At 41.3% G+C, this 23,681-nt stretch overlaps 2 protein-coding genes across 2 annotated transcripts; both read right to left on the minus strand.

The window, feature by feature from the left end:
• Positions 1 to 2,298: 2,298 nt before the first annotated feature.
• On the minus strand, positions 2,299 to 3,894 carry LOC124262988 (arylsulfatase I-like). The gene has a single exon (XM_046697605.1). The coding sequence runs from the start codon at positions 3,867 to 3,869 to the stop codon at positions 2,421 to 2,423; it is 1,449 nt and encodes a 482-aa protein (XP_046553561.1). The 5' UTR covers positions 3,870 to 3,894; the 3' UTR covers positions 2,299 to 2,420.
• A 2,673-nt stretch (positions 3,895 to 6,567) lies between these two features.
• On the minus strand, positions 6,568 to 8,278 carry LOC124262987 (arylsulfatase J-like). Its single transcript, XM_046697604.1, has one exon. It carries the CDS (start codon positions 8,267 to 8,269, stop codon positions 6,803 to 6,805), a length of 1,467 nt encoding a protein of 488 aa, XP_046553560.1. The 5' UTR covers positions 8,270 to 8,278; the 3' UTR covers positions 6,568 to 6,802.
• Positions 8,279 to 23,681: the final 15,403 nt, after the last annotated feature.

Below are 23,681 nucleotides of genomic sequence, written 5' to 3' on the forward strand. Positions count from 1 at the left end.
GACGTCATGCTAAGCACTTGAGAGTTATTCCCCTTTTGTTTACAAAATGTAACAGGTGTTAAGTCAAATGTGTACCCTCTAAAATTTCATACCCTATAAATATTGCTAAGATGAAATAAACTTTCATTTAAAAGAACCAGCTACTGCTGGCAAGAATCACAGCGGCCATTTTCTGAACTTTAATATGGCACATGAGTGTAGGTAAATATTACCGTCATTGTCTTAATTGCTACAACCACTGAGTTCGAGTTATACTGTCTCAGAATTTGTCCTCCCACTCCATTGTGTACTGACACTGTGATGCCTTGGTAGTGATTTGTCACACCACGCCCTTTGCATGGGCGAATTTAATTTCTGAACAATCCTTCAATCTCCTACATTTCATTATTATCTTATGATACATTTTGCCTAGACTCCTATTCCAGTAGGCGGTAGCTCATCGGCCCATTATTGTCCTCCGCATTCCATCTGTCAGCAGGTAACTGTCAAGAGCGGAACCAGCCTAACGTTTACTCCGTGTTGTACACTAATAGCTACCTGGAGTACAGTATCCTGTAGCCTTGGAATTTGTAGTTGGCTTCTGCTACTTTTATTGTTGACACTGGATGTCGAATAATTTTCTGACATTATATTCCAACGAGGAATCTGTTCAAATGTTTTATTCATGGTCACGATTTCTGACCCATGGTCCCTAGCATGGTGATCTATCTTCGGTTGTTGGCAACCTTTTGCCCATTTATATATTGTATTGTTCCATTTAATAATAACATTTTATGATAGCATGCTAGTTTTTACTTTAATATCTGTGATATACTAGTAGTTTTACTGTTCTTCGACAACAGACTTTTCATTTCTAATTGTATTGATCTATAATATAACAATATATTGTTCCCGTCACGATATGGCTGAAATATTGCCGATGTGACGATAAATGTTAAAGTCAAACCCAAATCTATTGAAGAAATATGTGGTGCAGAGACCATAGTTTCTGCTCCGGTCCCCTGCTTGTGGAAAGAGACAACAATATGAAAGTCTTTTAAACGCTTATAATTTGGAAATAATGTTGTCTCCGTGCACAAAATCTCAATTCATGTGTTGGCTTTACCCGTGGTGGCGCAAAGTGCCCCTCAGACATGGCTTTAGAGGAAATGAAACCCCAATGTTTATTCACTGTTAAACGTTTTACGTTGAAAAATGGTGACGACATCATAAACACCAATACATTTGTCTTCTCTAAGATCCCTTTATCTATCAAACGCCGGGTATTTTAACATGAGTTAATGTGTATATTACCTACTCAACTCCGTAGTTTTAACTGTCATCGAGTCGACATGGGGCAAAGTATTGCCATAACACACAAACGTGTCCCGCTGCATCTGCACAGATCATATCAAATGTGCATAGTGTTGCCATAACACACAAACGTGTCCCGCTGCATCTGCACAGATCATATCAAATGTGCATAGTGTTGCCGCGAGGGGGCTCAACCCAACAAGAGTACTAAAGTCTGTACTTTACTGGGGAAATGTAAACCTAACTAGAACATGCGTTAAGAGTATAGTCAGTCCTAGAGCAACTACAGCACTCATAAAGCTGTATTTACTGGTGGATCCAAGGCAGGTAAGACAGTAGCTTGTGCCACTGTCACTTCATTCAGAGATATATCATCATCATTGCCAAATGGTAGTTCAAACTTTACAGCAAAAGCTATATTAACAGACAGCTTCTCAATATATAAAAACTGGTTATAAACATAAACAATTTATTATATTATTTGGCAAGTGGTCTTGCCACTTGCAATCGAAATTCTGCATATGACATAGTTTTCTGTTGGTTACCCGCCATGTTGGAATTACTGGTAACACAATGGTTGAAACTGCGACACCACTTCTTATTCCTTACAATGAAATAAACCGGTGTTTTGAATTTACATCCGTGATCTAACGAAAAGTGGGTCGCCCAAGCACATGACCTTGAACAAATTACCATGTATGCCCGGTGCACGGCTGTACACCGCCGAAGTGGGGTATAAGTCTTTGCGAGGGAGAATAAATCATTTATACCCCGCCCAATGCAACAACACATGCATCCATGACAGTCAGTAAGCCATGAACCAGTGGTTTGGATCGACTGGGCATTGCTTACAGAAAGACGCATAAATCTTGTTTGGCAGGGAGGCAGCAGTTCCAAAGATGTCGTGGTAGGATCTCTACGTTTGTGAGATGCAGTGATCATATATTTTAAGAAACAGAGTTATTGTTGATGAAAACACTTCTGGCAATGTTCAGAACATTCAAGACCTTTAATTGACGATTTATTTTTCATATTCATCATATCTTTATATCAATGTGCCAAATTTGCTATGTTAGTAATGCGTCATACTAATCTACAAAACAATTGGCCAACTCTCTTACACAACCCTAGCACCAGCCGGGGCTCCAGGCACCGTTGAAGTTAACCGGGTTAGATCGAGGGTCAGAAGGTGGATCCATCGCAGGCACCCGTGTCCCATTCTTCAGGGCCAGCATCTGCAGGAGAAAGTTGACGAGGATGGGGTTGTCCTTCGAGATGTCATGGTGCTCCGTGGGGTCAGCACTGATGTTGAACAGCATGACACTTGGGAGGGGAGAGTTGTCCATCTCAGGGATGTCTATGTCTGACCCAGCGGGGGGGATCCACCCTGCATGCGAGATGTCACCAACCATCAACTTCAGATCTCCCCATCTGAGGGCTGCGGCGTAGTGGTCGTCGTAGATGTTGTAGACAAATTCATTTCTTACGCTGCTGCCTCCGTTCAGGATCATGTCGACTTGACTCATTCCGTCGATATCCAGTTGACTGGAGTCTCCCCCAGCTATGTCCAGTAACGTAGGGTACCAGTCCACAGCATGGAACATCCCAGGGTGAGTGTAGCCTCTCTTCTTCAGCAGAGTCTTACTGTAGACGAAACCGGCTCCTCTGGTGCCTCCCTCCCATAATGTTGCTTTCCCGCCCCTTAGAGGCCAGTTATTAGCGCCATGGCTCGGAGGACCACCATTGTCTGTTGTAAACACGAGAAGCAGATTGTCCATGAATCCAAGGTTCTCCAGGACGGTGGTGATGTTGTACACAGCATCGTCCAAAGCACTCACCATACCACTATAAACCATCCTATTCAAATCATGAATGTGGCTGTAGCGATCGGAATATTTAGCAGGCACCTGCAGGGGTCCATGTACAGCTTGAAACGGCAGGTACAGATACATGGGCTTGGATTTGTCGTGGTTCATTATGATATCGATGGCTCTCTTTACAAACACGTACGTTGAGTACTCCCCTTGTACGTCTTTGTAGACATCTGTCATGTTCCTGAAGTCATAGCCATAGTAATCAGCCACCTCGTCCCTGACATGAGTGAAATAGTCCTCCATACCTGCATAGTAGCCCATGAAGGTGTCGAAGCCTCTGTAGGTGGGAGTGTACTTCCAGTTACAGAAGCCGAGGTGCCACTTGCCAACCATGTGGGTATCATAGCCCAGGGTCTTCAGCCTCTGTGGGATGGTGATCAGGTCCGCCGGCATGTATTTGGGTTGTTCTATGAAGACTACTTTATCCTGGAGTCCTGTGTGGTAGGGGAACTTGCCCGACATGAAGCAGTTTCTTGAGGGGGAACACAGCGGCTGGACGTAGGAGGAGTTGAGGATGACGCCGTCACGGGCGAGGCGATCAAGTGTCGGCGTCTGGATGTCCGGGTTGATCCAGCCAACGTCATTCCAGCCAAGGTCATCTGCCACGATGAAGATGATGTGTGGTTTGTCAGCAGCAGTGCTAGACTTCAAACAGGAGGAAAAGGCTAGAAGCGCTAGAACAGCTGAAAACCGCATGGTCATGAATTAATAAAAGTGCATGTAACGAAGTAATATATATACCTGATGACATGGGTTAATCTATATCTCCTCCAACGATAAGGTCAACATCTGTCTCTCTCGCATAAGGCCACATTCCATTTGCAAGGCTACGTTCTTATCATTTCATTTTCGTTGATATGAATACATGGAACTCCTTAAACATGTTTCATTTTTGTGTTTCATATAACTATATAATGTCGACAAAAACGAAAGCTTAGTCTTGACTCTCCTCAGAATCCGTAAGTCATGGACGCAAGGAAGGTGTGTGTTTGTGTGTGTCGGTCCATTTTTGTTGGTTTTGCTTTGTTTCTAGTGTCCTATGTCTATCTGGTTAGTAAAGCAGGTGATTATATTGGATGTGAATTTTTGTTGTAATTACATAATTTAATGTAGTTTAAAGTTATTCAATTTAAAGAAATTATACTAATAAATGTTATAATGAAGGTGGACATATCAGACTATAATGAATTGTTGGTGACACTGTTTCAAGTGGTGTTCTCAGGGAAATGATCGGAGAACCATGAAATAGGTTAGGACAGAAAACTCGGCCAACAGAAGCATCACACTGCAAAGTAAGTTTATTGACCAACAAGAATGGTATGGGAACTGTCACAATAGGCAATTGTCAGCCATGTACTGATCGGGCATTGGCATAGGGAATCGGAACTCACGGACATTGTCCAACGGGAGGTCAAGTAGGTAATTGAAGTTCACAGCGGCGTGTCAACCTGGATAGGTTCTTTTAAGGAAAGGTTACTGCCCCCATGGTACGTCATCATGCAGGCAGGACTGACGATGGGACCCGGGTTCCTGATGAAGAGCGGACCCCATCTTCGTCTGGTGCGCGTCTGCTAGCGTCTTGTTGCCATTGTGTACCTTTTCGAACCAGATTCTTTTCATAGGCACCAGGATTTCGAAGACACAGCCACTCATCAAGTTGTCGGCTATATCGGAATACAAACGGTCGTCAATATACTGCAATGTGATCTATCCAGTGTTTGCCTGAAACCTGAAACCAAGCTACGCTCATTTCATACATACAGCGAGGAATCAGACAGCCTTCACAAACAAAATGGATGAACATAGGGCATAATGTATTCATTTTCTTGTTTTATATGGTACAATGGTTCATCGATTCATTTATCCAGTATTCTCCTCAAAATCATATATCGCCCCAGCACCCCCAGGAGTACACACAGGACCTTTACTACACGTAGTGCAACGTTTAGTCATCTACAAGAGAAATATGATCTCAGTACCGTATTCTCTTAATTTTATGAAGCATTGTAAATGAGCATGTGAAATTTCACGGACTCCGAGAACGTAACAATCTGACATGAAAACTTGAAATATATATACCATTCGAAAAATACCACTAGCCAATGCCAATGCATATGAGAAAAGTAATATATATATATATCCATACAGATGACACATTTCCAAAGGAATGGAATATATTGTCACATATTCCCTTAATGTCTCTTCATCATCTGTTTCCTCCTTGGCTTCATCATTTGCATTTTACCAATCTTGTAAATCCAATATACCCTACTTTTTTGGGATGGATATATATCAACCACCAAGAAGACCATTTTAAACTAACAATTCACCACATACCCAAGTCTTGTGTTTAAAGAAATCAAAGTCAAAGATTAGATTAGACCAAAATATGTTGTTGAATGAGACAGATTGCTGCTTTATCACATCTTTGTAAAAAAATCCCACACCTGTGTTAAATCCACAAAGTGACAAGTCGATGTGTTGTCAGTTCGAAAACTGTAACGTGTACAATGGCGTAAAAAAACCCTCTTCTTTTATCGACACGGCTTTTATAACCATGTGCTGTCGGGGGTGATATATCCTTGAACTATGCTATGTGGCAGTGATAATCATTGTGTGACAATGAACTAGGTGTAAAACATTGTACATGTGATATTCAGTGAAAGGCAGTTGTGTGCTATATTTGGGTTAGGGTACTAAAGTTAGACAGAATGATCTGGAAAGTCCTGCAAGGAGCATATTCCATAAGCATCTGCTTAGGAGAATATTGGACAATTTGTTAAGCATATTTCTCTGAGGTAGATAAAGATAGTTAACGATGTGGAGGCATGGCTACTGTTGCTACCAGGTAAATATCATCAACATGACTTGATTGAACCACATTTCATACAGCAAGACTTTTGTAGTTTCGTTAGTAAAGACATCTTGGATGATATATTGTCTTTAATTATTAATTAAACAATAGATTTGTTATCATTGGGTTTTTTCATGAAAAGAAAATGGTTTGTTTTCCCTTTTCACACACGGAATTATTTGTTAAATTAAATTCTGGATACATTGTGATTCTATTTCAAGTAATTAGAACTTAAGTCCTATAGCATCAACTCAGATTCAGCATTCAGGTTCCGGTGGCCCTGTGACAGAGCTTGAATTCATGTTGCTAGCCGACCTAAATACCATATCGCAGTTTAACATGGACACCACTCGTAGACAATGTATTTCAGGTCCATTCAATGGATCTATGTTTAGTAAGTAAATAATCATAAAAGCAAGCAGAAACATAGAGATGATAGGTGCATCTGCTGTAGACGTTCTCCGAAATATGTGTCTTACGTACCGTTGCCAAGAGCTGCTTAGACAATGTAAAAATGGTGAACAAGATTGAACAGTATTGAAGATATATCATACTAACAATTTAATTTTCCACCCAGCTGAAGTATATGAAAAGTCTAAATTAATTCAACTTTACACATTCATTGTCAAAAGATTTATTCGGTCTACTTTCTCTGGTCCAAAACAGGCATAAAATCAGATGTCAACAGATTATTAAGTCAATTAGACATAAGATTATCAAGTGATATTTCGATTACATCTCTCAATGGATCAGAGGGTCACATGACTGCATTCGAGAAGTTCTAACACCAGCCGGGGCTCCAGGCACCGTTGAAGTTGACAGGGTTAGATCGAGGGTCAGAGGGTGGGTCCATCGCAGGCACCCGTGTCGCATTCTTCACGGCAAGCATCTGCAGAAGGAAGTTGACGAGGTCGGGGTTGTCCTTGGAGATGTCATGGTGCTCCGTAGGGTCGGCGCTGATGTTGTACAACATAACGCTTCCGAGGTGAGAATCGTCCATGACGGGGACGTCTATGTCTGACCTAGGAGGGGGGTACCATTCTGAGTACCCAGGGTTACCAACGATCAACTTCAGGTCTTCCCATCTGAGAGCTGCGGCGTAGTAGGCGTCGTAGATGTTGTAGACAAATTCATTTCTTACGCTGCTGCCTCCGTTCAGGATCATGTCGACTTGACTCATTCCGTCGATTTCCAGTTGACCGGAGTCTCCCCCAGCTATGTCCAGTAACGTAGGGTACCAGTCCACAGCATGGAACATCCCAGGGTGAGTGTAGCCTCTCTTCTTCAGCAGAGTCTTACTGTAGACGAAACCAGCTCCCCTGGTGCCTCCCTCCCATAATGTGGCTTTCCCACCCCTCAGAGGCCAGTTATTAGCACCAGCAAAGGGAGGACCACCATTGTCTGTTGTAAACACAAGAAGCAGATTGTCCATAAAACCAAGGTTCTCCAAGACGGTGGTGATGTTGTACACAGCATCGTCCAAAGAACTCACCATACCACTATAAACCATCCTATTCAAATCATGAATGTGGCTGTAGCGATCGGAATATTTAGCAGGCACCTGCAGGGGTCCATGTACAGCTTGAAACGGCAGGTATAGATACATGGGCTTGGATTTGTCGTGGTTCATAATGATATCGATGGCTCTTTTCACAAACACGTACGTGGAGTATTCCCCTTGTACGTCTTTGTAGACATCTGTCATGTTCCTGAAGTCATAGCCATAGTAATCAGCCACCTTGTCCCTGACATGAGTGAAATGGTCCTCCGTACCTCCATAGTAGCCCATGAAGGTGTCGAAGCCTCTGTAGGTGGGTGTGTAGTTCCAGTTACAGAAGCCGAGGTGCCACTTGCCAACCATGTGGGTATCATAGCCCAGGGTCTTCAGCCTCTGTGGGATGGTGATTATGTCCGCCGGCATGTATTTGGGCTGCTCTATGAAGACCACACTATCCTGGAGCCCCGTGTGGTAGGGGAACTTGCCCGACATGAAGCAGTTTCTTGAGGGGGAACACAGCGGCTGGACGTAGGAGGAGTTGAGGATGACGCCGTCACGGGCTAGGCGGTCAAGTGTCGGCGTCTGGATGTCCGGGTTGATCCAGCCAACGTCATTCCAGCCAAGGTCATCTGCCACCATGAAGACGATGTGTGGTTTGTCAGCAGCAGCAACAGTGCTGGTGAAACACGAGACTACTACAGCAGCGAGAACAGCGTAAAGCGTCATGGCCATGAAGCAATCCCTGTACATGTAACGAGATAGTGGGCATACCTTATGACATTGCATGATCCTTCTGCGTTGCGGTCAATATATGTCTCACTCTTATCAGATCATGTTACATGTGCAAGGCTTTCTTCTTATCATCATTATGTACTCGAATGAAAGCGCATATATCAAATGATTTAAACAATGTGTATATATTCTAAATGATCCATCTATTTTTCCCTTTGCACTAAACAGAGTTGTTTTTGGGAATGGTCAAGACTGTTTTTTATTCTTCTGCTCGGCCATCTGAGTGAATGTGTCTGATGGTGGATTGAAGTCCTTGACATACATCCCTTGATTGTCTGGTTTGTTTACAGGCCACCGCTGCATATGGCAGGAGTGCTGCTGTGCAGCGTCAGGTCCAATATTCTTCCAGCTTCAGGCATTTTGTGTGAAGGGCGGGTACTACTGGCAGGGCAGGACATGAGTCTTCATGTGTTTTCAGTGACCAATTCATGTAATTCTCACAGCTACAGTTCCCCTTTACACCAAATGGAATTTGTTTCTTAACATATTCAAGACTGGATATTCTCTTGCACCGAAGTTCTATATTTTTTTCCACTGGCTCGATATTTCTGCTAATGGATTGAAGTCCCCGAGATTCATTATAAGGTCAGCAAAACTAACACCCCAATGTGTTGTTTTTATACGTATAAGCTTAGGAATCTCTATGCTTCGACACAGCAGTCATAATTCAAAGTTTTCTAAACTGAACTTCTGCCCCGTCGATCACTTGATTGTCTGGTCAGTTTACAGGCCGTTGCTGCATATGGTAGGAGTACTGCTGTACAGAGTCAGGTCAAATATTCTTCCAGTTTTCAGCAAGTTTGGTAAGTGGCGCGAGTTACCGGGAGGGCATGACATGCTTCCCCTTTTTGCAAACTTCTGGTGCCATTACTGGTTTTAAGTGATCCATTCATATAATTTTCACAGACATTGTTTCCCCTGTACACCAAACGGAACATATCTGAACATATTCGGGATTGTGCACAAATGTGTGCATTGAAGGGAGGCTAAAAATCAAGAAGAAGACAACAGGAAGACAAGGTTTTTAGAATGGCATTGAGAAGTGGTTACACATAAAGGTGAGCATTTGAGGATGTCAACTTCTATATTTGAGGAACACGGCGTTTCGGAGTATATTCTTATTCCTACATCAGGTGAATGACAGACTAGGAAACAGACAGCTATGTATGTGCATGTGAAACAACAACAGTGTTAAGATAACAAGGGAAGCCAGTAGTTAATTAGTTGTAAATTGGTACGGTGAATGGACAATTGGAAGCCAGGGAGTATTAATCCAGGCAACAATGGCGGCACTTGAAATGGCAATATACAAACGGAAGCCTGAAATTAACCCAAGCCTAATTAGTGATAAGCACAAGAACAAGAACACATGATTCAATTTATCAAGCCCCAAGCGCTAGGCAGATATATCCCTGGTCACGGTTCATTGCCGGCTGGACAGATAACGTTGTGCATGAAAGAGAAGCTGACACACAAAGAGAAGCTGACACACAAAGGGAAGCTGACACACAAGGAGAAGTTCACACACAAAGAGAAGCTGGCACACAAAGAGAGTTGACACACAAAGAGAAGTTGACACACAAACAAGCTGGCACACAAAGAGAAGTTGACACACAAAGAGAAGCTGGCACACATAGAGAGTTGACACACAAAGAGAAGCTGGCACACAAAGAAGCTGGCACACAAAGAGAAGTTGACACACAAAGAGAAGCTGACACACAAAGAAGCTGGCACACAAAGAAGCTGGCACACAAAGACAAGTTGACACACAAGGAGAAGTTGACACACAAGGAGAAGTTGACACACAGAGAAGCTGACACACAAGGAGAAGCTGACACACAAGGATAAGCTAACACACAAGGAGAAGTTCACACACAAAGAGAAGCTGGCACACAAAGAGAGTTGACACACAAAGAGAAGTTGACACACAAACAAGCTGGCACACAAAGAGAAGTTGACACACAAAGAGAAGCTGGCACACATAGAGAGTTGACACACAAAGAGAAGTTGACACACAAGGAGAAGTTGACACACAAGAAGAAGTTGACACACAAGGAGTAGCTGACACACAAAGAGAAGTTGACACACAAGGAGAAGCTGACACACAAAGAGAAGTTGACATACAAAGAGAAGCTGACACACAAAGTGAAGTTGACACACAAAGAGAAGAGTATGCATGAAAGTTGGATACCGAATGCATGAAGTTGGGATATAAGTAATAAAATAAGTTTGTTTGTTATTTAACACTGCACTCAGTAATGTTCCACTTATTAGGTCTGCAAATAATCGAGTTTGTACCAGACAATCCAATGGTCAACATCATGAGCATCGACCTACACAGTCTGAATACATATGTGTGAAGTTGGCATAATGTTCATTTATAAAATCCTAAGACACAGCTTCTATAACATTTGAAGCAATATCTGGAGCAATAGCAATGTGCAGAGGAATCAACTGGATTGCACTCTAAAACTCCACGCTTAGCAGGAAGTTTCTGATTACCCAGACTGAAAGGGAGCTTGCCATGTGACCAGTCTCAAATCACATACTTAACACAATCATTTACAATATCATTAGATGAATTATGGATGTTTTTAGACATAAGTTCACGATGAAGACCTCGAGGTCTAGAACACCTCACAGTAATGATGTCCATCCTTTACTGAATCGATTCTATAACAAACTCAAAATATGCGGACCATCTCCAAAAGTAACCGTCATCTGCAAACTGCTTTGTATCTTCATTTAATGGTAAATCTGTAAAGAAAAGGTAATTTATCATAATACTGCTATAACTTTGTGGCGTACTATTTTCAGTCACATGCAACCCGGAAAAGTCTTGACCAGTGCGAACTTGAATAGTCCCTTTCGGAATGAAACGAGTGAATCCATCGGAACATGTTGCCATTTATCCCTACGCTAGATGCTGTAATTTGAAAACAAGTCCTTTTCTCCAGATCATGCCGTAAGCTTTCTCAATATCGAGGATGACGCACAACATATACGTGTTGTGCTTCAGTCTGGAGTCGTTATTGATGATCAGTACATAAACGCCCCTTTCTAAAGCATGGCTGTGTTCTTGACAGAAGCCTTCTCTTCTCAAGAAAATATTTCAGTAAGTTTGTGACTACTCTTCCATACTATTAGACAGATTGGAAGTCTGTGGAATTGGTCTGTATGAAGCAGGCGTAGATGGGTCCTTCCCTGGTTTTGGTATTGAACAATGATGGCATGTTTTCAGGCTTTGGGAATGGCACCAGACGTACAGCAGATATTTAAAAGATCTCTGGTAATTAAAAGAGAAGAATCTGGCATATGTTCAAACATCTCGTAACATAGGGTCATATTGCTACAGATTTTTAATATTGCTCCTTTAAGTTCATCGACAGAGAACTGTGTGTTCAAGTCAAGGCTACTCTCCAACATGGCAGCAGAAATGTCGGGGGAAAATGTAGTTTCATTAGAGTCTTTGGGTTTTCTGGAATCCTTCTGCAAGTTATCAGAGCTACACACAGTCTCAAACTGATCAGCTAGCGCATTGTCCTTCCGAATATTGGGACCAGTGAAGATCCGGGATAGAATAGGTCTTCAGCAACCCATGCTTGCCACAAAAGGCGACTATGCTTGTCGTAAGAGGCGACTAACGGGATCGGGTTGTCAGGCTCGCTGACGTGGTTGACATATGTCATCGGTTCCCAATTACACAGATCGATGCTCATGCTGTTGATCACTGGATTGTCTGGTCCAGACTCGATTATTTACTGCCCGCCGCCATATAGCTGGAATATTGCTGAGTGCGGCGAAAACTAAACTCACTCACTCCGAATATTGGTCACAATGTTACCGTCTCCACCTAAAACATGTATAGAACAACAGAGAAGAGAACTACTGATACTTTCAATCTTAGACCAAATATACATTGGATAACGACCACACTCCCCTCTGACAGCAAGGTTCGACGTTGAGGATTTAACCGCAAGAAATAGAAGAATAGGACTAATTTTAGTATAAAAAATCATAAAAAAACAGATCATATGGCGATAGATTAAGTATATGTAAAGTACACTTTACAAAATATATTCGCTTGTAAGGTTACACTATTTACATGAGAACTCCATGACAACGATCTTGGAAAGAATAACAACCAAATATATATATAAGTCGATTCCAATTCAAAAATCATTTCTCATGGGTTTTCAAAAAAAAAAAGCTTTAGTGGGGTTTATATCAAATTGTGTCTCAAGATAAAGAAATCTTATATTACCTGGTTCACCCTTAATTCTATGCCCTGACACAATGCAATGGGCGGTGAGGTCATTGTCGTCACATCGTTGTAGCTGTTAAATATGTCACATACATATTTCTTACACACAGTAGCTGTTTCTCTGGCTTTTTCAGGCAAATTATAGAAAATAATGTTGTTCCTTCTACTGTACTGTTCTCGATCGTATATCCTCCATCGTACTAAGTTTATCTGTTACCATAGCAATATGCTCGTTGCAAGAAGATGCCTCCAGATGTTCCAGTCTATCAACAATGTCATCTACATCACAGCGTAAAACATTCTATAGCTGTTTCAGATTTAATACTATCTAGGGTATTGTTCATTCTGGACATGTCTGATTGTAATCCTCTAATTTCTGCAGTTACCTCTTTTCTCATAGATTTGATCTCTGACAGTAATTCATCGATGCATCGACATCGGTTGGTCCTGGGTTAAGGTCAATATATCCAGACAATATGATGAGAAGGGTGTGAGAAAACGTAAAGAGGTCAGAGGTTACCTTTTCAATCTCGGCCATACGAGTCATTCCCAGATGTGCGATCCTCCCTGAATATCCTAGATCGGAACTGCACACACAACCCTGGTATAGTTGAGTGAAGGTACAGCTAAATAACATGAAAGTCACACAGAAAAACCGGTAGCTTGTTTCCATACCCGGTGACCACTGGCTGGTCGGCGTGTACCTGTCAGAGCTGTCACTCGCATGGCGTGGGCGAAGCTTGGGGCGATGTTTCATCCAATTCGAAGACAAAAGAATCGTATAGAGCATGTTTTCACCTTTATTGGACATTCATATTCACAATTTCGTTTGTTAAATTATATTTAACACGTTGTGTATTTTTAAGTACATAGGAAATTGTAACAACGGGAGCGGACTTATATACACTACCCTACACTTCGTGTATGTAAATTACATAGCATTTTCAAGCTATGTGATAATTTTGCTAAATGCTACTTGGGAAAGGAAAGAAGCATGACCACAGCACTACTAACATGCCCATGCGCCTTGACCTTATGATATTACGCATGCGCAACGACAGCGTCTAAAACGCGAAATGGCGAGAACGCGAGAAAATGAAATGTCGCATTCTCGCGTTCTCGCGATTTCGTGTTTTGTTGCCTTATTTGACAAGTCGAGATTGCGAGAATTGACATCATGTACAAATGTCGCATTCTCGCGTTATCGACTTTTGACAAAAGTGCTATGTATCAAAACCACGAGAATGCGAGATCGCGAGAACGCGAGATTTTGGCCAAATCTCGCGTTCTCGCGATCTCGCATTCTCGCACATTTGGCATTTTTAGCTTGTTTCCAAAGGTCGAGATCGCGAGAATGCGAGATCGCGAGAATGTGCCTTACAGTATTCCATATTCATTGGTCGATCGAGATACCCATTTCTGTTGGTTATCAACTTGTGATGTTAGATCTCACACAATTATAGGTTATAAGGCTTTGTAGATAACAAATACATATCCCTATGTCAACCACAACCGTTCTCTTCTTACAGCTGGTTAAATCGCCAAGATCAAGGGATCACATGACTCGCTGTAGGGATGAGGTCCCGTTTATTCAGATAATTCCAGAGTCATACGTCAAGAACCATTTGTGGAATAGAGCCTTTCTGATTAGACCATGTTGTGCTGTTACATGAGTTCATATGTGACCTGTTTGATGTTGTTTATCTACCAGTGGACCTTGTTGCCCTGTTGCCTTAGTGCTGTGCTGTGCTAAAGTGTTATTACAGGGGTGCTCAGATTGGTGCATGGGAATTATGGGAATTTGAAATTAGCCAAATAAAAGCTAGGAATTAGAGTCAGGTGATAAACAATAATCCAGAATGAGACCATACTCTAGATCCAGCATATTTTGTGAATCCTAAACACAATTAGAACGTTTCAGGTGAATGAAATTTATCTGAAATACTTGACAAATACAACCAAATATCAATATGATTGACAGATGCTTAAAACCACAAACTTTAGAATACTACCACCAACCTTCAATATGTTTAATGACCTTTTAATGACTTATATAATATTCGTATTCTTATTTTACTTGTAAAACAATAAAACACCATAACACCATTTTATATTCAATAATTGTAAAATAGTTCAAACTAACCAAACTGAGTTTTGAAAAAACATGAAAAATGTCTCTGCTACACACTAACCCCAATCAAGAAATGACGTCCCCGTCATCACTCAGTTATGTTTGACAACCGACAAGAGAACACATTTCGAAGGTAATGTGTTCCATTGGTTGCAAGATGTTCCCAAAATCTTGCTTCTCCAGCCAATCTGGTGGTCGACCTGCTTGTGACATTACAAAGTCGCTGCTGATTTGCCATGCAGGTTTCCGTCTAGCTCTCTCTGATCGTCTGATCTGAGCATGTGGAATGTCTTGAGCAGGAGCTTGAATCCTTGTATCATTCACTTGTGCATTCTCGTGACTAATATTAGTCTCTGTTTCAACATTGTCAGAAACACTGTCCATACCAATGGCAACATCTGTCACGTGCGCTGCGTCAGGGTCAACAGCAAGCTCTGTGACGTCAGAACCATTAATGACAGTGATGTCAGCAGCGTCTGTGACAGGAGAGATATCAGCAAGATCTGTGTCATCCTGATCTTCATTCATCAATGTGGGCTCTGATTCTGATGGAGAATCACCACTATGCTTATCGTCCATTGTAACTCCCACAGGTAACACGACTGGTGCCTAACTTAACAGATGGAAACAAAGACTACAGAATTATTTGTTATAAACTAATTGTGATACCTATGCAAAACATTATTTAATGTGTAAATGTTTCTAAGAATGTTATGTGTGTTTCAGGACTTGATGTATGACTAAGGAATTATCTGAATAAACCGCACCTCATCCCTACAGCGAGTCATGTGATCCCTTGACATTACTTGGCGATTTAACCAGCTATAACACTCTCAAGGGAGGTAACTCACCCTCAAAGAAAAAGGTCATAAATGTCTGAGTGAGTGAGTTAATATTTAACGTCACATCGGCAATATTTCAGCCATATCGTGACGAGAACATTTGATATTGAAATGAAATATATGTATATTATAAAAACCTGCCGACGAAGGACAGTAAAACAACTAGAATATCACAGATATGTATGTAAAACTAGTAATTAAATCTAAAACGTTATAACTATAAGGGAAAACAATACAGTATAAAAATGGACTATAAATCGCCAATAACTGAAGGTAGATCACCAGACCAGGGACCATGGGGACTTACATTACTTTTGCTACCTGCATGGACCCTAGTTGGATTTACACCATCCCTTCAACCATTGGCGACAGAAGAGAAATCTAGCCATAAATTAAAAGCACACATATTCTACGATTAAAAACCTGGTACACTTAAATTGACTAAATGTTTTGGGACTTACGTACCCTCTCGGGAGGACAATAATTTTACAATACTTCAACCCCCTTTGATGGTACAGCCACTAACAATCTCAGTTACTAATTTAAATTACCAATAATAAAATATTTATCTATTTACAAATCAGTTAACAAATCTAATTCTCTTAAAAATGCAATAATTAAATGAGAACTAACATTATTAAAAAGATCCTTCATAGTTCGATTTGAAATAGTTATCCCTTGTGATGGAATATTCGATGCAGTCAAGCAAGACATGCTTGACCGTGATTCTTTCATCACAAGGGATGCAAAATGGAGGATCTTCTCCTTTAAGCAAATATTCATGGGTATACCTTGTATGGCCAATGCGACATCGCCGCATAATGACCTCTTCAAATCTGGACTGACAACCCAAGTAAGTGTAACCGATATAGGGTTTTATTGCATGTAATTTATTGATACCTACTTGGGTGTCCCACTTCTTTTGCATCAGATCACGGATGTAAGATCTAATGCAAGCTTTGTAATCAGAGTATGGGAGCAGAAGTGGTGTCACAGATTTGTTGAGTGCTGCCTTAGCAGCAATATCAGCCATTGTGTTCCCAGAAATGCCAACGTGGCTGGGTAACCAACAAAAGACGATGTCGCATTGGCCAGTAGCAAGCTCATTATACAATTCAATAATTTCTAACAAAAGTGGATGTTTGCAAGAAAGATTTTTAATAGCCTGAAGACACGAAAGAGAATCTGAAAAGATGATATATTGTTTATATTTACGGTGTTTATTAATATATTTAAGAGCTGTTAGTATTGCGTTTGCTTCTGCTGTGAAAATTGAACTGTCATTGGGTAGTCTGGAAGATATTGTTTTGGACCCAATGACAGTGGCACAAGCAACCGCGCCACCATCCTTGATCCATCTGTATATAAGGATTTATAGGTATTATATTTATTTCTTAATTGACTAAATTCTTGTTTATACTGTAAATCATTAGTTTCGGATTTTTAAATGTGGTTAATGTTAAGTCAACGTCTGGCCTCACCAATTGCCAAGGAGGAAGAAAAAAGACGAGAAGGAGATATATTCTCCAGCTCAATGCCGGCAGCAGAAAGGAATGGTTTAATTCTGTGCCCAAGAGGCGGAACAAGAGAAGGCTTTTTGTTATACAAATCCTCATAAAGAGGAGTGAAGATGCAGTGAAACGCAGGATTAGACTCGTTAGAATATAGCTTCGTAATATACTGTAATGATAATTTTATACGGCGTTGGGTAAGAGAAGGCTCATCTGCCTCGACGTAGAGACTGTCAACAGGAGATGTTCTGAAGGACCCAAGACAAAGTCTCAGACCTTGATGGTGGACTGAATCTAAGAGTTTTAGGTTGCTTTTGCAGGCTCCACCATAAACGATGGAGCCATAATCAAGCTTCGAGCGGACAAGTGATCTGTAAAGGTGTAGGAGCGTAGCTTGATCCCCTCCCCACCTTGAATTAGACACGACTTTCAATAAATCAAGTGCCTTCAGGCATTTAGTTTTGAGAGATTTGATATGCGGAAGAAAAGTTAAATGGGAGTCGAAAATGAGACCTAAGAACTTGGCCTCTTTACAACCTTGATGGGAGTGCCATTTAAAACAGTTCTGGGTCTTTATGTGGTTTATATTTACGGCAGAAATGTATGCAATTAGTTTTGGATTTAGAAAATTTAAAGCCGTTTTCAAGACACCATTTATTTATTTTGTTTAAACACAGCTGCAATTGACGTTCAATAGTATGCATATTTTTACCACGACAAGAAATATTAAAATCATCCACAAAAAGTGATCCATCAATGGAGTCGTTTAAAACGTTAGCTAAACTGTTAATCTTTATGCTAAATAAAGTGACAGACAAAATACTGCCCTGTGGGACACCCTGATCCTGATTGTAATGATCAGACAGGGTTGAACCCACGCGAACTTGAAATTGCCTGTCAGATAAAAACTCGGCTATAAACTGAGGCAAACGGCCCCGTAAACCAAAATCATGTAAATCTTTTAAGATGCCGTACTTCCATGTCGTGTCATAAGCTTTTTCTAGGTCGAAAAAGATTGACACTGCATGTTGCTTGTTAATAATGGCATTCTTAACAAATGATTCCAGTCGAACTAAATGGTCAATGGTACTGCGATTTTTACGAAAACCACATTGAATATTTGTGATTAAATTATTAGATTCTAGGTACCAAGTTAATCTGTTATTGATCATGCGTTCCATGGTCTTGCAAACGCAGCTAGTCAAGGAAATGGGCCTATAATTAGATGGATCGGTATGATCACGTCCAGGTTTGGGTATGGGTACAACGATGGCATCACGCCAGGATGAAGGAAAGTTACCAGTTGTCCAAATTTCGTCAAAAATATTCAAAAGTGTCTCTAGACATGATCCAGGTAAATGTTTTAGGAGTTGATAATGAATACCATCAGCTCCTGTAGCAGTATTATGAGCTTGTTCAAGAGCATTATGAAGCTCATGAATAGAAAAGATTTCGTTGTAATCTTCCCGTTATCTGAATGAAAATTTATATTTTTCTTCTCCTGCTGTTGTTGGTATTTTTGAAAGTTAGAACATAGTTAGACGAGGATGAATGTTTCGCAAGTGTTTCACCCAGTTTATTTGCAATATCAGATTTATTAGTTACCAATTGATCTCCAGATTTTAGATGGTGTATGCTGGATTTATTACCCTTACCTTTAATTTTCTGGATCATGTTCCAAACCTTTGACATCGGCGTTCGTGAATTAATCTTTGAAACATAATTTCGCCAAGATTGGCGTTTATTTTGTTTAAAAGTACGCCGGGCTTTAGCATTTAAAATTTTAAACTTATTTAAATTATGGACCATTGGATGGCGACGGAAATACTGTTCAGCTTTCTTCCGTGCCTTCCTAGCTTGTTTGCAATCAGCTGTAAACCATGGTTTACGTATGTGAGGATTTGCAGAGGACTTCGGAATACACTCATCTGCTATCTCATGAAGGTAGTCGGAGAAACGTTTAATAGGGTCGGGGACATCAATAAACATATCAGGATTTAGTTGATTACTGCAAAGAGTTTCATAAAGAACCCAGTCAGCTTTAGCAAAATTCCATCTTGTTGACGGAGGAACATCAGATGGTGTCACAGATGTTAATATGGTAGGAAAATGGTCACTACCGCATAGGTCATCATGAACTGACCATTCGAATTCACTCAGCAGATTAGAGTCAAACCACCGACAAATCTAGGCAAGAGTAAGATCCTGTCGCAGGATGTAGATATGTATGAGAACCATCATTTAAAAGGCATAAATCATTATTAAGGAACATTTCCTCAAGCAATTTTCCTCTGGTATTGATGGCAGTACTACCCCAGAGAGGGTTATGGCCATTTAAATCTCCCGTGATAACACAGGGCTTAGGAGCTGGTCATAAAGTGCTTGAAGATCAGACTGTTGAAGTGAATAAGATGGTGGTATATATATAGAACATAATGTGAAAACAATATTTAACGTTATGCATTATATAGCAACAGCCTGGAGAGGAGTATTTAGCGGAACAGGACTGTGAATGATACCCCGCCTCACCATAACAGACGATCCTCCAGAGGACTTGTCCCGGAGGAGAAAAACAATGATATGAATCATATTGTCGAGGGTCAAAATTATCATTGTGTTTAAGGAAGGTTTCCTGTAAACAAAATACTGAGGGTTTAAAATCCTGAATTAATAGTTGGAGATCATTCATGTTTTTCCGAAGTCCTCTACAATTCCATTGTATTATATCAGCAGAGTAGCTCATGGAGGTTCAACTGGAGGTCGTGAGTCGCATGAATGTCCTTTACGCACTGGTAGCTTATGGGGAGACATCCATAGCAAGAGGTTCAAAGGTGTTGTGAACCTCCGCAGGAACTAACAATGGGGAAGGCACCTCAATATGTTTAAGGGCCCTGGATTCTTTTTTTTTTGTTTTGTTTTTCTCTTCTCGTGAGGTGAAACGTTGGTTTTCAATCCACTTGATCGGTTCAGGTCGTGATTCCAATACGGCAAAGTGACTGAAAGAGCTGTATTTTGCAGCTGAGGTTCAGTTTCGCGAAGCTGATGAAACGAATTTAGATGGTGTGTTGTTGTCTTCAGCGCCAACTGGATACAAGTGTGTCTGTCCATTTGACAGCCAGCTATTAGGTGTTTGACATCCTGTATCAACTTTTGTAATAGATGAGACAGCCGCAGAGTATGTCAGTGTAGAAGTGGATAGAGACGACTCGTTTGCAACCAATCTCTTTGCTTCAGTGAATGATATATCATTACTATATTTCAATTTGAGAATTTTAGTCTGCGTAAGAAAAGCAGGACATGACTTTGAAGAGGAGTTAGCACATCTGATGGTATCAGTGCAGTCAGTGCTGACATGCTTCTTACTGCAGCGGGCGTAAACTGGTGAGCTACGACAGGATTTAGCCCCATGGCCAAACTGCTGACATTGAAAACAACGTAGTGGATGAGGTATATAAACGTCTACCCCTAAGTTGAAGTATCCAGCTTTGATAGAAGATGGAATCTTTGAAAGCCCAAAAGTGAACAGATACGTATTGGTCTGAATAATATTGTCACCATCTTTCCTACTAAACCGTTTCACAGATGTGACACATTGTGACTTCAGTTCAGATAGGATCTCATCTTCAGACATATCGGAGAGGCATTTTGCACGCATCACGCACGATACCTCTACACCTAATTGAGCGCTTTGTGGATCGAGACAGCAATCTCAGTGGTAGCAAAGTGATGAGCTTTAAGAAGATTCAGAGATTGGTGTCTCTTTGCACATTCCACAAGCAGGGAACCAGAGCGAGACGAGTTACATTTTGACTGTTCCACATATGCCTCTCGATGGATTTTGAAATAACTTAATGGATTAAGTTTGAGGGGCGCACCATCCATTCCATTCACGACCAGAAATCGTGGCCAAGAATCAACAGTGTACAAAGATTCTTCATCAGAAGACGTTCCAGTGTCAGTGTCAACGTGCCGTCTTTTAGTTTTGGATCGTGAACCAGTGAGTAATTGGGTAGCCATGATAATAAAGGAAATTCAACACCCTGCTCCCCACCCGCCATGGAGTGTCAACAAGGACGGAGTTGCAGTGGAAACCGACTGCAACACCAGGGCTACAAGGATGCTATACTCCAGCAAAAAGGACACAGGTAGCTATAATAGTCAAACAGTGTAAAAGGTCAGGCTGGTCCGGCCCTAGACAATTACCTGATGACAAATAGAACCCGGAGGTCATTAAAACCAGATTGGCCCATGAGCCACCGCCTTCTGGCATAGGACTCTAGGCAATAAATTTAACAATAATTTGTATACTATACAATCAAAATTACCAATACCCAATAAGTCAAATGTGCAAAAATACTTTCTATGCACAGGGCATGGCGTGACCAGCCGATTGATAGAACCGGGCCAGTTCTACCACCCGTCTAGGTGAAGTAAGGGTCAAAGTGGTGTGTTGGGCAAAAGGAACACGGTTCCAGGAACCTATTGCCCTCAACCACCAGAATCCCGTCCTCCACCGACACAGGGGCGCAACCATAAATGTCTGAGAAGTACCCAGTATATGCGTCTGAGCAAATCGAGCAGCAGTCTTTTGACTGTAATTATCAAATATATTCCTTCTTTGAGTGGCATTTAGAAGTTGCAAAGATGAAAGAAAACCAAGTTCATAGGCTAGTCAACTTCTTTATTGCAATGAATGCGACGTTTTGATGTAGATGTTCACACTGTTATCAAGTGATCAATTGCTTGATAACGGATTTAGTATCTACACTGAAACGTCGCATTCATTGCAATTGCAATAAAGAAGTTGACTATCCATAGAACTTGGTTTTTCTTTATCCAATATGTGACCCTTGCACTTGACAGGTAGAAAAACAAACGAAGAGAAGGATGGAACATTGGGTGGTTCTGTAGCACGTATCTCAAGTGAAACCTTATTGGGTGAAGGAGAAACAATCCTACTACCCTCTAAGGCAGACGCTAAAGTGTCCTTAATAACACCTAATTGCTGGTGGTACGGACACAAAATGATTGAAATACACGTTTATGCGCTCAGCAAGACTCGAGTATCAAACATCATGATTTCTGTCCCAAAAAATTTTGGGGGTTGGGGTGTGGGGGTGTTGACTTTCTGCCCTTTCAGCTAATCAACATTTTCAGCTGCGTCAACATCATAGTCAACGTTATAGATACCGCCTTTGTTTTGACTGAAGCTCTTTAGGAATCGACTGAGAGAGATGTCACAAATCGGGATTACGCTTAGAACCACCTTCCAATTATCAAATGATTTGCAAGGCATTACTAAATTACGTTTTTCAAGGTTTTGCATGAAATCCACGTCACTCATTTTTTCCATACCTCACGAGCTAACGAAATTGGACTTAAGTTTGTAAAACATATTCTCGTGTCAACAGGCGAACAGAACACCTCAAACCTTCTTGTAGCATCAGAAATGGCGTTGGCTTTACTTGTAGTGATGTTTTGGTGCTTATGGGATATTTATATACCGTTATGAATACTTTTCTATAAATTGAGCGTCGGCAGATGGAATTTGCATTATCCTCTTCCTCATGCTCCTCATTATCGCAGTCCAAACTAAAAGGGTTTACACCCGATGGCTAGCTCTCTCAAACAATACCCAAGAAAACTGATACAACCAGGCTCGTGGGACTAGAAGTCCATGCTACAAAAAAACATCATCCATGCCTATGATGCCTGGCCAAGATTTTGCTGCATAAATACAAAGGCCAGAAGCCACCCTTTTCAATATCATACAGAAACACAAGTTTTCACAGCATATTTTCAATCTAAGATATTGAAACATTAGTACGAAGGTCTAGTCTCGCTCAAGTATCTGGATCATCATTGCAGGGCTGTGACTTTTAGGCGTAAGACAACAAGGCCTTAACGTTAAAACTGCCTTCCTTAGAAAAGGGTCTTAAAGTCGGAGGAGTATGGGAATTTCCAAAAGTCCACATAAGGCTCACAAAAAGGACGCCCTAAAGTCAGGGACTTGCAGGGAACAGGTAGCAGGGCCAATAGACGAAATTCGTGGGGTGTCAATCAGGGCCGCAGGAGCAAGCCCAAGACCCCATCCAGAGGATATGGGAAGAATTTCCCAGCCAGGAAAACACGGTCAGTCTTACTTCACAAATCTCCCAGACAGCAGAAGCAAGAACTCTACACAATGAATAAACATACACCATCAATCCACGTGAAGGTATTTCAGGGTCCAGTGGGCGGGCGTTTGTTAGCTTTAATAGCTTTGGAACATCATAATGACCGAACCGAAATACATCGACACACATCAAGATCTCATTTACTCCCCGCGGGAATGTTAGTAGGATGTCAGAGCCAGCAATACCCACACGCTCTACGGTAATGGATACCACTATTAGGAGCTCTTACATCTGTGCAGGATCTTTCAATCAGAGGCCGACTGTATCTAAGATTTTTTTATAACTGGATAGATCAGCATCAAGATCAACAGCTGGACATCAAGTGCCCACATGAAGAAACAATCCTGACAATGTCATACACCGGTCCCCAGTCAGGGGGTGGAGGTTGGACTAGGGGTTGAGGGGACGGGGGAGTTCATTTGAAGACCAGATGCCAGCAGGAGTTA

The sequence above is a fragment of the Haliotis rubra genome, unplaced genomic scaffold (assembly GCF_003918875.1).
Source record: "Haliotis rubra isolate DU_JTF1 unplaced genomic scaffold, ASM391887v1 Scf862, whole genome shotgun sequence".
NCBI classification, from domain to species: domain Eukaryota; kingdom Metazoa; phylum Mollusca; class Gastropoda; order Lepetellida; family Haliotidae; genus Haliotis; species Haliotis rubra.

What these genes read in the sequence shown, in the direction of transcription:
- LOC124262988 (XM_046697605.1), bottom strand. Translation starts at nt 3,869, where the DNA reads ATGACCATGCGGTTTTCAGCTGTTCTAGCGCTTCTAGCCTTTTCCTCC.
- LOC124262987 (XM_046697604.1), bottom strand. Translation starts at nt 8,269, where the DNA reads ATGTACAGGGATTGCTTCATGGCCATGACGCTTTACGCTGTTCTCGCT.